The 18,172-nt window shown below is 39.1% G+C and overlaps 2 protein-coding genes across 3 annotated transcripts in view; one reads left to right on the top strand and one right to left on the bottom strand.

The window, feature by feature from the left end:
- LOC6728154 (protein roadkill) overlaps positions 1 to 18,172 on the bottom strand; it is a 60,912-nt gene that overhangs the window by 42,148 nt on the left and 592 nt on the right. The window contains exon 2 of one of the 2 annotated variants that reach the window (XM_016176763.3): positions 13,530 to 13,596. Coding sequence is in view for 1 of the 2 variants with exons in the window: in XM_016176761.3 (XP_016034763.1) it covers positions 10,368 to 10,381 (14 nt within the window). In the remaining variant the exon portion in view is untranslated. Of the gene's footprint in view, positions 1 to 10,367; positions 10,387 to 13,529; positions 13,597 to 18,172 lie in introns of those variants that run through there. The other variant, XM_016176761.3, reaches the window with a different exon arrangement.
- Positions 15,938 to 18,170, top strand: LOC6728152 (probable cytochrome P450 6d5). The gene is made up of 5 exons (XM_002103466.4): positions 15,938 to 16,539; positions 16,857 to 17,009; positions 17,069 to 17,499; positions 17,562 to 17,810; positions 17,945 to 18,170. The coding sequence occupies exons 1-5, from the start codon at positions 16,010 to 16,012 to the stop codon at positions 18,106 to 18,108; spliced, it is 1,527 nt and encodes a 508-aa protein (XP_002103502.1). The 5' UTR covers positions 15,938 to 16,009; the 3' UTR covers positions 18,109 to 18,170.

Genomic DNA, 18,172 nt, shown 5'->3' with positions numbered 1-18,172 from the left:
TATGTACGCTGCTCTCTTTTCGGCCTTTTAGCTCACATTTTGAGGTTGGCTTGGCTTGGCGGTCCGCAATCTCATTGTCAGATAATTATCACTGGGGCGGGTGTGCGTGTGTGTACTTTTGGAAACCCTGACCTGAAACGATATTTTTTTTCTGTTTACTTTAGCTTAGTCCACTGTATGGACTCTAATGTGCGTGTTTCTCGCACGTAACTGTCGTCTATTTGCAGTCCAACTTCCCTAATTCGAAGCTCTAAAATAATATTCAGAAAAATTTATGCAATATTAAAATTAGGGAAATTTTAGTTTATGGGGCCCCTCTATTTTGTTTATGTGATCTACATACTCCCAATTTTTGGATTTACTAAGCCACATCGATTTTGGAACACAGGAAATCCACGAACTATTTACAGGGAAAAACGCTTTGCTATCAAAATCGATATTTCAACAAAGGCAATTACAGATAATGGGTGATATGGTGGGGGCCATATCGGTTTGTGGTCGCTCGCATATAATTAGTATGAAATGCACGTGGCGCACTCACATACGACATATGACAGCCGGGCAACGTGACACAACCCTATGGTTTTTGAGATCCTGGTCAAATCCTGCATCTCCTTTTTTTATAATATTTGTAGCGCTGTTGCTGGAATGTAAATATATATGTATCTATATATGTTTTCTGTATATTTTCCCCTTTTCGTTCGGAGCGTCGACCATGAAAAGCCCAATGATAAACGAGCCCCAACCAACAGTAACAACAACCAGCTCGACGAAAATTGTAGTTGATGACCTCAGATAGACACTTTCAAGGATACGACAAAACGACGTCAGAGAAGGTTGTTGTTCTTGTTGTTGCCGCTGCTGCTGCCGCTCGTATTAACCAAGCAAAGGTTAAAGGTACCAACAACAACAATAATAACAGCAACAACAACAACAAAAGCAACCATCAAAATTACTACCACTGCGTCGGGTATTACAAGGTTAGAACGTTGCTCGACTCTCAGTCGCAGTTCAGTTCAGTTGGCCTGGGTTTTACTGTTCCCATCGCCCGGTGGCCAATGAAATGAAATACCTACGGCCAACCCGAGACAGACCAAGGGAATAAGCGAATTAAAAAATGAAACAGATGACAACGGCGGTGGATACACGAGACGAATACCCTATCAAAATCAGTGTTCAGTAGGAAAAGAAGATCCTTTAAAGGTGCGCTTAAAAATTAAAATATTGAACGAATATAAAACAATATTCTTTATTAATATAAATACATATTATAGAGGATATAAAAATACTGCAATTTAGTATATTTTTTTTTATTTGAAACCAATAATCTTTAATTATGTGTATTTACTTAAAGCGAATATAAAAAAATACTGAAATTTAGTATATTTTTTTCATTTAAGACGTATACTTGATTTTCTTTCTAACTACTATACACATATAGTACTGATTTATTTAAATAAAAATAGTTAACCTTGAAATTAAGTTTATTCAGAAAACACATTTGTTTCTCAAAACCATGAAAATATCCAAATACTTTGTAAACTCTGAACTTTATAGGACACATGCCCTTCATAAGTTGAGCGCAAAAAGTATTGGACCGCGTAAATTACGCTGAGCGAGACAAGGAGGCCAGCAAGAGAGAGGGAAAGAAAGACATTGGCTAGCAACAGGCAGTCGACAACAACAAAAACTGAGCGTAATAATAGTAGTAATGAAATAGAAGCGCAACTGTGGGCAGGGCTGTACTTGGCGGGGGGGCAAGGGGTGTCCCGCCAGAGGAACGATTGTATTAATCAAAGGAGGAGAAGCCTCTACACACATATATAAACCATCTGGTGCGATTCAAGTGAATCAAATAATTGTAGTTTGCGAATGGAAATTATAAAGAAGCCAAACAAGACAAAAGTGGGAGGTGAAAAGGCGGAACGAAGAAGGAAACAACATCATTTGGGCGTTTCAACATCTAAAGATTGATATACTCTAAGAAAAATACGAACAAAAAATCAACAAGAAATTATTATCAATCGTTTCACTGTTTGTAAAACAGAACTTCGTGTGGCCACATAAAAGTGTTTATAAGCGAAACTTCCTTGAGTTGCACACGATTGAAAACCATTTATTCGGTTCATAATCTATTAAATAAACAGCTTTTATGTGGAACTGCAATTAGACCATGTGGCATTGGATCGCATATATCATTAAAATCCATTAAATCTTTACAGAAATATGTAATTCGATTTCTTTGATCAGCACATTTTTCCTCATTGCACTTAAGATGTGAAAATTAGTTTTGAAACTTGATTAAATAACCCCAAATGCACATAAATCTGACAGATCTGCTTTGTTTCAAAACTGCAGTACAAGCGCGTATCGTAGCATTTCGTTTAATAATATTACATATCGTACTCAACACATTTTGTGGCATTACCCAATTGCCTTGTTTTCATTGCTTATCGAATGATTTCCATAAGCAGCGCAATTCGATTTCCCAAGTGGTTCACTCAGCTCATAGATCGATTTTTGTATATTTTCCCCTGCCAACCAACAACCACCTACAATTGTTTATTGGAAATGCCATAATTAAAATACTCGCAGCTACGCAAGATGAATGTTGTGTACAGAGACGAAAACAACCACTTCTAGCAGGCCCGAAAGTGGAGACAAAAAGGCATCAGAATTCAGTTTTCAGTTTTCAGAATTAGGTCAAGTTTCGGTTTTATTGCCCCAGCCCCGTGGTTGTGTGTGTGTGTGTGTGTGTGCGGTGGAGGGAACTTAACTTAACTTCACTACGCTGATTCGTCTGATTCGTTCCCCAGGGCACACACCCTGGGATGCTCTGCATGCGTGTATAATTTCCTTTGATTAAATCATAAAATATGCAAAAATACAAAGCCAGAGAAATAAATGTACAACAAAAGTTTTTTTTTTCGGTGCCCAAAAAGGCGGAAACTAGGTCAGAGTTTGGGGCTGGTTGCCCCAAAAAAAAAAAAAAAAAAAGAGAACCCAACAACAAAAAGACAGCAGCAGCGATTCCAGTGCGTTGAGAGTTATTTTGTGGTTACCAAGCTGTCTCACACGGCGTATGCGTAATATGAGCAATTTCGGCGTAACGCTGTTGCGTATGGCAGATTACAAATGCGCAAGTGAAACCAGCAATTTTTAAAATAAGATGTGCTATTTTTAGACCTTCCAAGAATGTATTAACTTAGGTAACAATGTTCAAGCCACCTTTGTTCAAATGAGCTTGGCTAATACTTTCTTAATATTTATTTTTTATTTATTTTTTTTATTATTTTTATTATTATTTTTTTTTTATTTTTATTATTATTTTTTTTTATTTTTATAAGTATTTTTTAATTTTTATTATTATTTTTTATTTTTTTATTTTTTTTTTTATTTTTATTATTATTTTTTTTTATTTTTATTATTATTTTTTTTTATTTTTATTATTTTTTATTTTTATTATTTTTTTTTTGTTTTATATTTACTAAGTGAAGAATCCGTACATCATAATATTGTATCTAAACATCACAGGTTTGAGAATTATTCTTAAGAATTACCAAACACTATCTTGGCTAATACTTAAGTTGCATATTGATATTAAAGATAATCAATTATGTGAGCAATATAAGCTTGATTATACCCTGTTCTTCACGGACATTCCGTTATGCGGCAACCCTGAGAATCTGAATGTAATGAAGAAGTCAACATCTTTGAACAACTATTCCCACTATTCCCTCTACTCGAAATACAGGACCTATTACCCGACATTTAAAACATGCCCAAAGTGACACATTTTGGCCAACTTGCTCGCACTGCTCCCGCGGCCTAAAAGGTCAGCTAGCTAGCAGAGCTTCAATCAGCGGCAGCTGAGGCAGCGCACAGAGGCAGTGGCAGTGGCAGTTTTCAGCATTGAGAGGAGGCGAAACGACCCCCGGCAGAAGGCGAGTGGCGGGGCAATTAGCGCGCAATTGACCTACATTGGGGCAACATTAATGGTGTCAATAGTAAACGAGACTGCGACGACAACTCGCTGCTCCGCTCGGCGCTGCTCTGCTCAGTTGAGTTGAGTTCAGTTCAGTTTGGGTTTGCTATAGTTCAGCGAGCAAAACACAAAATACAAACAAGCAAAAAAGAAAAAAAAAATAGTACAAAAAACTGTTCAATGTTTATGCACGCACACTCAAATTTATAGACATAAGTAAACCAAGGGAGCCGCCGCCGCAGCATAAATTCCAAGTGCAATCAGCGTAGGAAAACACATTACACACTTTTCAAATTATTATGCCTCACCTTCGGAAAAGTCTGAAACATAATCTAGCGCCGAAACGGAAACCTTGCCACCCCCACCCCCCGCTCTCAAAATTTCGTAGCAATTATTTCTGTCAGTGTCGCCACAGTGTGACGTCAGCGCATTGGGGCACTAGGAAGCGATCACTTGGCGATTCACTTATGTATGTAGCTTCGAAATGGGCAAATAGAATGGGGAAATAGAGAGACAAAGCTAATGGGGCATTTGCAGTAGCACAATGCCCTTCCAATGAGCACGGGTCTAACTTTTCTGAGATGCCCTTCAAAATGTATTTAGGCCAAAATTCTAAAGGGATTTAGCCTTCTTAGAAAAAAAAATATAAATACTTATCAAGTTTATTGGTATAAGAATTTAAAACATTTTGTTTAAGAGTAATGAAGTTATTAAACTGATTTGAAGTCAGAAATATTTAACATTTCTTTAATTTTAATATATCTATTTTCCACTTATTTGACAGTTATTTGACCATTTTGAGAAAGGGAATCGCTCAGTTGTCGGCCTCTAAAATAATGAGTTTTTTTTCCTCAAGTGCGAGAAGATTACAACCAATAAAAGAATCTTGGCCAAGCAATTGAAGGCGTTGCATTTGGTGGCGAAATGCGTGCGATGTTTCTTTGGCGCGCAAGTTTTTGATTTTTTTTGTTGTTTATGTACATATATATTTTGGCCGCTGAGGAGACAAGCCCCCCACCCTCGGCAGCGACGCCGGCAGAGGTGGGAGCAGAGCGACAGAGGCGTCGGCAGAGCAGCAGCATGTAAGTTGTACACGATAAATGAGAAATGAGGTTACCTACTTTTTAAGAAGGTCAATACGACCCAAAACAAATGAGCGAGGCAACGCCAGGCAGCGACGTCGACAGAGCCTGGTGCAGCAGAGCAGCAGAGAGAGAGAGAGAGGGAGCGAGAGCGAGAGAGAACCAGCAGCAGGAGAGCAAGGGAGAGAGCGAGAGCGTAGCATACCACAAACATTACAGCAAACGTTTTCAATGAAAACAAAAGTAGTACACGCTGCCGGCAGCGACGTCGGCGTCGCTGTCCGCGTCGGCGGCATGTAAGTAGTGTCCAAATCCAAAGTTGGTGACGAATTCGGGGCTAAGATTTCGATTTCTGTGGCCACATGCGAGGGCGACTGCGCAGCCAGCGTTGCGAGGGCGCGGCCAAGGTGCACTGCAGAAAAAAAGGGATGGCCAACTGAAGTAGAGAACTTTTACAGATTAAAAGAAAGAGAATCAAACGGTAATATTTGAATTACGGTAAGCTATGGGACATACATAAAAAGGTTTTTAATATCTACAATAAAGCTGTTTATAAAACCTGCTTTTTTTTATTTTTTTTTATTATTTTTATTTATTTTTAATTATTTGTATTTATTTATTATTATTTTTTGTTACTCATTTTTTGTTATCCCTCCAAAGAAACAATTTTTTCAAAGTTTTGGAACTACATTTTTGTATTATTCTTGGGCATTCCTATTCCATTACATTTCATAGGCCTGATTCAGTCATTATTTTGTAACGAAAAGATTGGCACCTCAGCTGACACCTCCAAAGCAACCGACCGACCGCTTGTGCTTGTAACGAGGCTAAATCGTAGCAGAGGCCGGGCAGCGACGTCGACGGCGACTGCAACGCTTTGGTATCGAGCACGCCGCCAACGCTTTTTAGCTTTTTTCTTTTTTTTAGCTGCATTTTTGTCGCTGAGCAGCGCTGCCGTGGCTCTGCTGCAGCTCTGCCGACGCTCTGCTCGGCTGCGTTGTTTTGCTTTTTTGCTTTTAGCCTCCACCTCCTTTCGACTGTGTGCATTGTTTCGTCGCGTTTTGTTGTAAACATTTCTGTTTGTTGTTTCGCATTCGAATGTTTGAATGCGATTGCGGATTGCGAATTGCGGGCGAGAATGAAGTGCTGTAATTGAGATTGGTTGCGATTGGGGCGCTTAGGCAAATCCAAATTAAAGGCTAAATGAAGGCGACTAATAATTGACCTATTACAAATGGTTTTATACAAATAAAATATCTGTATCATTCACATTTAATTTCTTTCCATCCGTTGCTTTTGAGCTTGAAAACTAAAAAGCTGTCAGAAACTTAAAATACACATGTTTTCAATAGTCCATTCAACTTTGAAACGTAAGCATCACTATAACTCATTTTGTCAGCCTTCAAATGCCAATAAATATCAGGGTCATTTAAATTTGGTTCTACCAAAGATTCAAACAACGGCCAGCTATAAAATTGTGTATTTCATTGTCGATTTCTGATTAAAGGCAACATAAACCCCAATGCAAAACTCTAATTGAAATGCCATGATTTGCCATCGGACTGTCAAAGACGTCACTGATAATGTAATGTTATGATAGCTCTGTTTGAGCTTCTTGACAAAATTGGGTTGAGAGCTGTAAATGTATCTGTATCTTCGGCATGAGAATCCATTAATTTCGCCTCGACCCATATCGCATCGTAATACCCTTGGTACGGTTAACCAATTAGGCTGCCAGTTGATAGGCCTACAAAGTATGTTCATATGTATATGGCCAACAAATTTTGAATCAATAAGTTAGTTAGGTTCCCTTCCGCCCACAAACGCACACACACACCTCTCCGTTTCGAGTCCATGTGAGTGTTAGCCAGTTGTGAAGGCATGAGGGTCAATGATTGTAGCTTCGTTGCGGGTGGCTGACAACAACAGCCACAACAACCTTAGATACACGCACACACACACGCACAGAGGCGACAACACCCACACAGTTACACTTGAATTGTGTCATTGTTATCGGGCGCGGAATCGTGAGTTTTGTGGCATGAACATTGAAATGAAATCATGTCATCGATATAAATATAGAACGCGAATGTTTCGGGCTCTTTTCACCACGCTCTCTACCCTTTATCAATCGGAAACGACAGAGCTTGAGGGTCTCGGCCCGAATGGAAATTATGGATTGGCCTAATAGGGGGAAAACCTTCACTCTCAGTGACCACATTGATTTCCCCCATCCCCAGTCGATCTGATAAAACCATGGGACCTTAAAAGCTCTTCAACAGGTTCGCCATCAGCTCACACAGTCTGTCTGTCTGTCAATCTCAGTGTCACAAATGCGACAAACTCAAAGAACCTTGAACGCCGAACGGCATATTGAATGTGTCAGGAAAAGATATTGGGCAATATTTGGAAAATGTCATCTTTTGGCCGGTGAAATTCCTGAGCTAAGCCAATTGTTGGCTAACTTGAAATTAAGATATAGAAATTGTTTGGTCTATCAAGGATGTTGTTGAAATTCAAAGAGTATATGCGGATTATAATCAGAACTCTTTTGTATGTAAATATATAAACATATCATTAGGAAATCATAAGCTAATCAATGGCATAAGAATTAAGAATTTTAATTGCATTATGCATAATAATAAGGTATAATTTGTTCACTGTGCTAGCAAATGCAAAGAACTTCCACTTGATTATGAATATAGATACATTACTACAGTAACTACAGAGTCAACTTAAATTGCCCTCATATGCCTGGTCCCGCAAAGGTTTTCACATTGAAACATTATCAAATGTAATTACGCAAAATCATAGAGCAAAACGACCTTATCGCACAAATTGAAACAGCAATAGCAATAGCAAAACGCTTTTGTAACCCATGATTACATCAAACAAACGGGCACACATACCAGAGAACTGCAGCCCGCCACTCGCACTCTACGTCCACCCGATAAACACTCGGTACTCTAGGCACCCCGTTTTTTTTGACACCCTACTTGCGGCAACACAAAATACTCGAGTGTTTTACCGACGTTGTGTTTTTGTTACGAGTAAAAAAACCACCCGAGGCCTGCTGCGCAAGAGCCGTTTGGGTGAGTGGACGCACAGTCAACGATCGGCCGCACGTCATTTTTTGTATGCGGGCTGCAGTTCTCTGGTCATTTTTTGTACGCCTAAAATTTGTATGGGAGGAAGCGTGACGGGTATAAGAAATGAAGGGTAAAAGGGAATACCCAAGAAAAATTTCGTGCTCACGTCTTTGATGGACTCAAAGGGTGCCACCCGTTTCGAATCATTCCGTTATTTATTTTTCACACGTCGCTACCTGAATACTCTAATGACAAATATTCTTATATAAAGTAATTTTTGAAATGAATTTTGTGACATTATGTACTATTATTTTTACTATAATCTATATTTAAATAATAATAACGTTATTAATATATATAATATATAATAATATATAATATAATATATATATATATATATTATATTAATAATATATAATATAATAAAATATTATATAATATATATAATTAATAATAATAATAATAATAATATATAATAATAAGATGAAGGGCATTTTACAAAGTATTCGACAAAGTCTAGAGCCACGCCGAAAGAATAGTGTGTAAACGTATGGAGTGTAAAACGCATGGAGTTACGCATCTTGTCTGTGACTCGATTACCTACGAGACCACTCGAGTATTTTTGGAAACACCCGAGTATTTTTGGAAACACCCATGTGTTTAACGGTATACCCACAAGTGTTTTTCTCACTCATCCCTTTTTAGGCAGTGTGTGATCGGCACCCGCGACGCGGAGCACCGTATTGATTCGGGTGCGCGCACAACGGGGTGTCTTGTCTACATGTTCAGATTTATACTGTGTGTTTGTAAGTACCCGCGATGTGCGTGGCGGGTAGCACCCGCACACAAAATTGTAGGGTGTGAGTCGAGTGGTAAAAAAGTGCCACCCTTGCAGTTCTCTGACACATACAAGCACACTCGAAGGCAGAGGCATGTAATTGTAATTACAAATGGAAACACCTTCGCACAAAATAGAAAAATAGAGAAAAAAAAAAACCTAAGTACAAAACAACTACAAAGAGCTTGCACACACTTCCTCATAGACAATTAGAAAAAAATAGCTTCAGCTACAACAATTGAAATAACCCGTTACAAAAACAAAACATAAACAAAGTGAGAGAGGGATTACTATAGTGCACATGTGCGCCCTGCTTCTTCTTCCTCTCGCGCTCTCGCTCCCACCCGCAGCAAATTCACCTTCGGTCAAATGAATTAAAATGAATTAGCACGAGGCTTACATGCTCACTCGCTCTCACGCCCATTTTTCCGCTCCCCCTCTCTTTCACAGAGCAAAAGATCACTCAAATCCATTGCTCACTTTCTCTATAAATAGTGAAAATAGGGAATTCAATGCTATAAACATTTGGAAATTCGAGTCCGTGAAAGTAAAGAGCACAAGGGCCTTTGCCTCTCACTCCACTTACCTCCCACAGCCCTTTAACAGTAATATATCTACTTCTTACTCTCGCTCTCTCTCTTTGATAAAAGGGCTACACATTACAATTACGCCAGCTTCTACACAGAAGATAAAGATATTAACCCTTTTTAACTTTATTGAACAGTTATGTACATATATCCCTTTCCAATATTTTATACTTTCTGTGCATATGTATGTAAAACTTGTTCATACTCTGAATGCATTTCCATTATTTTCCTCGTATTTCATTACACTTTTGAAAAGCGAGGGGTCAGGCGATATTTATCTGCCATATGGTTTGCACTTGACTATAACGGTAATTACATCTAGGCACGGCATTGCCCCTGAATTTTAATGCAATGCACACACACGAGCGCATCAAATGTTGCACATTTCGTTTGATTGTTTCCTCGATTTCGCGCACTCGCCTTGCATTTTGTTATTGTGGATGTGTTTTTCATAGCTTAACGGTAATCACCATTTGCGACGACATTGAATTTTCGTTACTAGCGTGGGCATCACTAATTGCTCCGTAAAGATCATCGAATCCTATGGATGTTTTGACATTTCCTGGGCAATTCTGTGACTATGCAACTGGGTTTGTTTATATATGTATCTATAGAATCCCACATTAAAATATATCAAAATAATATCTTCGAGAGTTACGGAGTTCTTTATCCATAAAACTGCTGAAAGGTTTTAGAGATTTACGGTTTAAATGAATTTAATGAACACCCCTAACATGATTTCAATAAAATATAATCTAAATGCAGTTATCGAATGGTAGTTCTTACCTGGCTAGAGCCATTCTAACATGAGATAGCCCTCCGAGAGGCAGCGCCAGGGTATCCACTTTGAAGGTTTTTCTTCTACAACTTCCCACACGGAACTCAAATGGAAAATCAAAACGTTTGCTTTGAGTTTTCCAAGTTGACGATGATTTTGTTTTATTGATTTACTATATTATAGGTAATTCTTGTTTTTGGCACTTTTCAAAGATCTTTCAGTAATTGTTAGCACATCAACGTCATCTTGCTTTTAATCTGGGTAGTTTAAAGGTAATTTAGTGAGGTTTAATACAAAGTATAACACTTTGAGTTTGGAGCTTCAATAACAACGACAGCACGCCTTGAAATATGCTCTGTTTTTTATCGAACACCTCTGACAACAAAGAATACCAAGTAATGGCACATCAATTTTATCACATTCAATTGCGAGGCGAACGTGTGCGACCATATAATGACCAAGTTCGGTACAACCCGTCGTATACGTGATATTTGCACGCGAAATTATCAAAAAAGTCAAACAGCTCACAAATATAATCGCGTCCCTCTCACTCTCTCACTCGCACCGACTCACCGAAAGAGAAGGGTGAAAAAACCAGCGTACCATGTTCAATGCCAAATCAAAATAAAAATAAAGCCAGCAACAAAAGATACAGAAACAACATCAAAATAAAAAAAAAACTGATTCAACTTATCAGCAGAATTTCGTGCGATAAGCTAAATTAAACAAAGACTATTGTATGGAGATAGCTCTGCCTCTTTCACCCGCTATGCGTTTGTCTCTTTCGTGGCATTTGCACATGGATTGCCGGCATTAAAAAACGCTCAGCCTCGGCCAAATAGTAATGAAATCAATAAATACGAAAAAATACAAAACTACGAATGAAGAAACGAAGAAGAGCAACGCTTCCGCAGCTGGCCGGCAAAATAAATCAGTGCAAAAGCAGCTTTGGAGGTCACCACTGACGCCCCAAGTCGCTGGTAGAAGAAGAGACCCTCGGCGGAAGATTCTTCTTCTGCTGTAAGAAGGGGCGCTCTCCAAAAACTACAGCGAGAAAGACGGCGGTATGAGAGCAAGCATGATGGATGGAGAAACTAAATTAAATAAAACAAAAACCACACACTAAATTCCATTCCATAGTCATGAGCATACAAGGTTCTTCCTATATCGCTCGATTCCACTTTTATACATACAAAAAACCATATAGAAAAAAATAAAGAAAGAAAACCAAAAAGCTCACAACCTGCGCAAGTGAAAAAGCTACCATTTTGTGTTTGCAAAGACACAAAAAAGCTGCGCCGGCGTTTGCTCGCTGACCTCAGCTGCTTATTTACCGCAAGAGCAAGCGAGATGGCTGCTAGAGAAGAGCGAGAGGGAGGGGGAGAGGGCGAACAAAGTTCTCTCATTTATAAACAATAAACAAAAATATTGGACAGGGGGCAGCACATGTTTTTAATTGAACTGCACGAACGGAAAAGCTTATGCACGTTCAAACATGTGTAGTACACCCAAGCTAGCCCTCTCTTTCTCGCTCCTTTGAAAATATCAATGCTATTTCGGAAATATTTTTTTGTTTCGACTTTTCCTGCCCATCTGGCAACGCTGTGGCTCGGAAAGCTTTGTTTTTTAAACATATACCTGTTAATAAAAATTTAATCAAATTCGATTTCGGCATTATAAACATGTGATTTGCGTCACAATCAAAAGAAAGAGAGAGTGGGCCACTTAGGGGTGGTGTGAAAGAGAAGGGGGTGGGAGGCGTGTGGTAGAACAAGAACGAGAAAGCAATAGCCCGTGCCGGGTGTTAAAAAGCCGACTCTACTCAAATATATAGAAAAAGTTGCCTTGCTTTTCAGCTTCTTTGCTCGCTTTATTCTCGAGTTTCGAGCTTGAGGCTGGGTCTATTTCCATATAGCTGTGTATATACATAGCCTAAAACATTTCGAAGGGCGTTAGATTGAGGAAGTTGTTAAGGCCTGTCGTTGTTGTCTTGTTGAGTTTGCCAAAGCTCGTTTGTCATTCACTTTGTGTGTTTAATTGCGCGTGTTTTTGAACTCCGAAAAATGTTAATACATTTTAAGGTTTACGGCTTTTGGATTAAGGTCACTCGTTTAAGCTGCACGATATTCGAGAAAACTGCCGTTTTTCGTCAACTTAAAAATTCTCGACACTCTCTTGCTTACGCCTGACCATTTACCGTTGCGAATTGTGGGTGTTAAAGCGGAAAATCGGTTAGCAACACAGATGTGAATTATTTTTCCGAGGAAAGCACACACAAACTACTACTCGCTACGCGCAGCAGCTGACGACTGAAGAGCTTTTTTCTTAATATATATTTTTTGTTTTGCTTCCATTGTGTGTTTGTTTTGCTTTTGCCGAAAAGCTTCGGAGAGCACGAAACGGAGCTTTGGAATCCAGCATTTTTTGAGAGCGAAGAACCACAGTTCGAACTACAAATGAGAAGTTCTCAAAAAGTAGCTACATCTCATAAAGGAATTTGGTAGAAAAAGATAAGATACAAATATAGTAGAAGTTTTATGCAAACCACTCTACCCCAATTACAAACAAAAATGTTCCTAGGGCACATTCTTGTTTAATTGGTTCTTAGTTTTGTTATTTATTATAAATTATCCGATTAGATCTAGTTACAATATATATTGCGCTCTTTTAGGCGTCTAAGAAAAGGATATCTAATAGGATTTCACTTGTTTTGAGATACAAAAATTCATAGAGTTGCATACATTTGGGCAGCAAGAAAACAGATTTCAAATTGAGTAATTGAGATTGCAGTAACACTTAAATCCAGTTAGATATTTTTTATACTGTTTGTTTTGATTATCATTAAAGTAAAATTTGTTGTTTATAAACTTGAACTAAAATCCTACAAATGCTAGGATTTAGCTAGTAAAAGGCCAAGTGAACAACTCTCTGCAGAACAATGCTGAAAGCTCCATGCGGTGGCTGCCGACTATCAAGGCCCTTATCAAGGCTATTTAAGGGTGAGCAAGTCGGCAGCTTAAAAGATAAGAGAGATAGAGAGAGAGAAAGCTAATCCCCCGGAATTAATGACTTAATAATTGCCGATGGCACTGTTCAATTGAAAACATTGCTAACCACTGACCGCACCAGTAATCCCGATTTAATTGCAGAGATCTTGGAAAGAAACTCACCTTGTTTAAGTTATTACTGCTGTTCCTTCCTGTAATTTACAAGCCAAAGCCAAGCGAGTCAAGATGTCTGGAAAAGGCGAGGAATGCATTAATGTTGACAATTATATACCAATTAATTTAATGATGTTAATAAATTTCGTGCAACAAATAAAACGAACTTGTTTCAATCTGGTTTTGTTTGGTTGCTAACAACTGAGAGCAAGACAATAGAATCAAATGGTTTTATAAGAACAACATTTTGATTCACATACATGCATACAACAAAAAATTTAAACATTCAATTTGTATTAAAATAAACTCAATAATTTTGTAGGCTAGTCATTTTAGAACCCCATTTTCTTACCAAAAATGACAAAATTAGACCCAAAACATTCATTTTTTAGCGCGGCTGTAATTGTATTTTTAAAATTATTTGCATACAGCCAACGAATTTCAGAAACAAAAACCCCATATATAAGAATCGAAATACTCGAATCGGTTCAACGTCTTCGACTTCGTATGCCGCATGCTGTTGTTGTTGTCTTTATATCATTGTTGTTTTTATTGTTGTTTCCATTGTGCGGGTACTGCTTACATACTTAACCAAAGTCGTTGCCACTCGCTGCACAAAAACAACAACGGCAACAACGTGGCGGAGAGCAACAACAAATTACTTTGACAGCACAAAGTTCTCAAGTGAACAACCTGAACATCGAAGACCGCTACCATAAACGTCAAAGTCAACAAAGCGGGTCAAAACAGGCGGTGCCAGGCAAGCGAAAAGTTTTGTGGGGCGGAGAGAGTTGGTCTGCTTGTAGGGATACATATGTGCAAGTCACAGGTTCTTCAAAACATTGGGGATAGCCCCTGGGCCTAGGTCAATCCGATTCGGCGCAACCCACAAACTATATCACTTCGATAAGGTAACCAGTTATCTGCTTCATTTAAATTAAGTACATCCATCAAGTATTCGAATGTGATTAGACTGGTTTAAGCAACATTTATAAATAGAAACAAATTTTGATATAAACTATAAAACAATCAAAAGACACGATTAACATTAAGTTCCTGAAGAACTGTACCTTGTGCAGTTTGTTAAAAAGTGCAGTTTTCAATATACCTACTAATTTACCTACTAATATAAATCTTTCAGGATCTGCAATTACCCAGTTCTTGCAATTCTGAACCGAATTTTTACTGGGGACTACCAAGTAACCATTAGCAAGATTATGCTGAAAAAATAAAATTACCATTGTAATCTATCTTTTAGGTAGCCACCTTAATTCCGAGATTTTCCACAATCCCATAAGCTATCAGCCAAAGCACTACCTGAAATATGGCAAAAATAACAACCCAACTGCTAGAAAATGCATCGCTAAGAAACCATCACAAGATACAGATCTAAAATGATCTGAAAGATAAAATACTGCGTATTTTCTGGCTTAGGAAAAGTAAATGTGAAGATAGCAATTGCAAAAGTTTAATCAAATTTAAATGATAAGATAATAATATAGTATCTATGTACATATATATCTTTTAATTAATTAGCAATAGTACAACAAAATCAGTTTGGAGGTCCCAGATAAATTTTAAACTTTTACTATGAAGGTATGTTATAAGTTATTCTATACATACGTTATTAACCTGTTTTCGCAGTTTATAAATAGTTTCCTAATTGTTAGTGTTGTAAATTTTTAATGATTGTGTGTATACAACAAACTAGTTATACATAATTACTAAGGCGGAAATAGATAGAATGTTCCTTTACATATGTGAAAAATCAACAAATTAAAACAAAACCAAATCGGTAAAGGGGTCCCAGATAAAAATAACACCTTTACTATGACTAAGTGTTATAAATTCTTACGTATATACATCATTAGCCAGCTTCTCGTGCCTTTAAATAGTTGTATAACCGTTGTTGAGATGCATAAGAGTTATGTGCATACGATCAATCACAGGCGTATATAAGTGATTGGCACAAGTGCCATTATAAATTCCCAAGATGCGATCAGTGTTGATCAATGCATATAAACCAAGCTCCTCAATTCCGATACGCCCTCAAGAATATATAAAGACAAGTGCTCCATCATTATCTCGGAACGATTTCCCGTATCACCAGTGCAGGGTTGGCTAGGTGGGTCAAAAAAAAAAAATGCTACCTACCAATATACTAACGATTCGTCGGCACTTTTTTGCCGCCCGCTGAGAATTTCAAAGTTGTCGTGTCACACTGAGAAAGCACTATACGATATACTCATTGCGAGGGATCCGATCCTCCAGGCAAGACCAAACAGGCAGACTGACCGACCTACCCCTAAGGGAATCGCACGCCTCGAGTGGATTTGTTTACGTCCGAGCTCAAAGATAAGGTAATCACCCCAGCCATATGGCGAAATTGTTTGCCAGCCTAACGACTATAAATCGGCAGTCGGCTACGACCGGTCAGTTGCGTTGTAGACCGCTAGAAGTGCGGACATAGTAAACAGAATAGATTCAATATGATTGGCATATACTTGCTAATCGCTGCAGTCACGCTGCTATATGTCTATCTCAAGTGGACATTTAGCTACTGGGATCGCAAGGGATTCCCATCGACGGGAGCGAGCATACCGTTCGGTGCGCTGGAATCAGTGACGAAGGGAAAGCGATCCTTCGGAATGGCCATCTACGACATGTACAAGTCGACAAAGGAACCGGTGATCGGTTTGTATCTCACATTGAGACCGGCTCTTCTGGTCCGAGATGCTCAACTGGCCCACGATGTGTTGGTCAAGGACTTTGCCAGTTTCCACGATCGTGGCGTTTATGTGGATGAGAAGAACGATCCCATGTCCGCGAGTTTGTTCCAAATGGAAGGAGCCAGCTGGAGGTCCTTGCGCACCAAGCTGACGCCCTCTTTCACGTCCGGAAAACTGAAGGCCATGTTCGAGACCTCAGATTCCGTTGGAGACAAGTTGGTGGACAGCATTAGGAAGCAACTGCCTGAGACCGGCGCCAAAGAGCTGGAACTCAAGAAGCTAATGGCTACGTAAGTTGTGGCGATTAGATTAGCAAATGTCAATTGCGTTACAAAGATGCAGCTTATTATTTGACTTTTACAAATACTAAACTACACTTGTTATTTGTACAACCTATTCACAGTTACAGATTGTTATGGGTTTATAAATCATCTTATTTCATGCGAACTGAGAACTTGCAATTGTTTTGTTCTCTTATGAAATATGAACTTACTAATTAATATAACGTAACGCATTCGAAATTTATGGCCGTTGCTAAAAGTATTTAAACAGATACCCCTTATCTGATAAACAGCTAATGAAGTACACTATTTATTTCTTTTGTTAGATACGCCATCGACATTATTGCCACGACTATTTTTGGACTAGATGTAGATAGCTTTGCGGACCCCAACAACGAATTCCAGGTTATTAGCCGAAAAGTGAACCGTAAGAACTTTGAAGATATTGTTCGTGGAGCATCTAGTTTCCTGTATCCCGGGTAAGTTAAAGGTGGAATTCATTATTAAACATAAAGCCTATATCTTTCAACATTTTCAGGCTGGAGAAATTCTTCGTTCAAATCGGTTGGAAACAGGAGGCCACTGAAAGGATGCGCGAGTTGTCCAACCGAACCGTCGATCTTCGAGAGCAGAACAATATAGTTCGCAAGGATCTGCTGCAACTTCTGCTGCAGCTGCGGAATCAGGGATCGGTCAATGCCGACGACAATATTTGGTCGGCGGAAAGCACTAAGAATGGAGTTAAGTCCATGTCTAAGGACTTGATTGCCGGCCAGCTATTCCTCTTCTACGTTGCCGGCTACGAGACGACAGCCTCCACAGCATCCTTTACCCTGTACGAGCTAACCCAAAATCCCGAAGTGATGGAAAAGGCTAAGGAGGATGTTCGCAGTGCCATCGAAAAGCACGGCGGAAAGCTGACATACGACGCCATCTCGGACATGAAGTATCTGGAGGCCTGCGTACTCGGTAGGTTTTGATGGGAATATATCATATAAATAAATGATATAATATTGTATACTTTCTTACAGAGACTGCCCGCAAATATCCCGCTCTGCCACTGCTGAATAGAATCTGCACCAAGGACTATCCTGTGCCCGATAGCCAACTTGTGATCAAGAAGGGTACTCCCATCATAATCTCCCTCATCGGAATGCACCGGGATGAGGAGTACTTCCCCGATCCGCTGGCCTACAAACCGGAACGGTATCTGGAGAATGGCAAGGACTACACCCAGGCGGCCTATTTGCCATTCGGCGAGGGACCCAGGATGTGTATCGGTAAGAAAGGTTCTACTTAGTCCGGGTGAAATGGGAGTTTAAATACTACAGATAGTACTACTCAACTACTCAATATCCCTCTGATCTCTTTCCGATTTCCCATGGAAACTAAGAAATTTCCCTCTATTTTCCAGGCGCCCGCATGGGAAAGGTGAATGTGAAGATAGCGATTGCCAAGGTTTTGTCGAACTTCGATCTGGAGATCCGGAAGGAAAAGTGTGAGATTGAGTTCGGCGTCCAGGGAATACCGCTGATACCCAATTCAGGTGTTCCCGTTCGTATGTCTCTCAAAAAGTAGTTCCTAAGTCTTGCAATTAAACCATGTAAACCTTATAATAAACGTGCAATTTGTAATGAAAATA

The sequence above is a fragment of the Drosophila simulans genome, chromosome 3R (assembly GCF_016746395.2).
Source record: "Drosophila simulans strain w501 chromosome 3R, Prin_Dsim_3.1, whole genome shotgun sequence".
In the NCBI taxonomy this organism is placed as follows: domain Eukaryota; kingdom Metazoa; phylum Arthropoda; class Insecta; order Diptera; family Drosophilidae; genus Drosophila; species Drosophila simulans.
The sequence above is the reverse complement of the archived record's forward strand: the minus strand, read 5'-3'. Positions and strand labels throughout refer to the sequence as shown.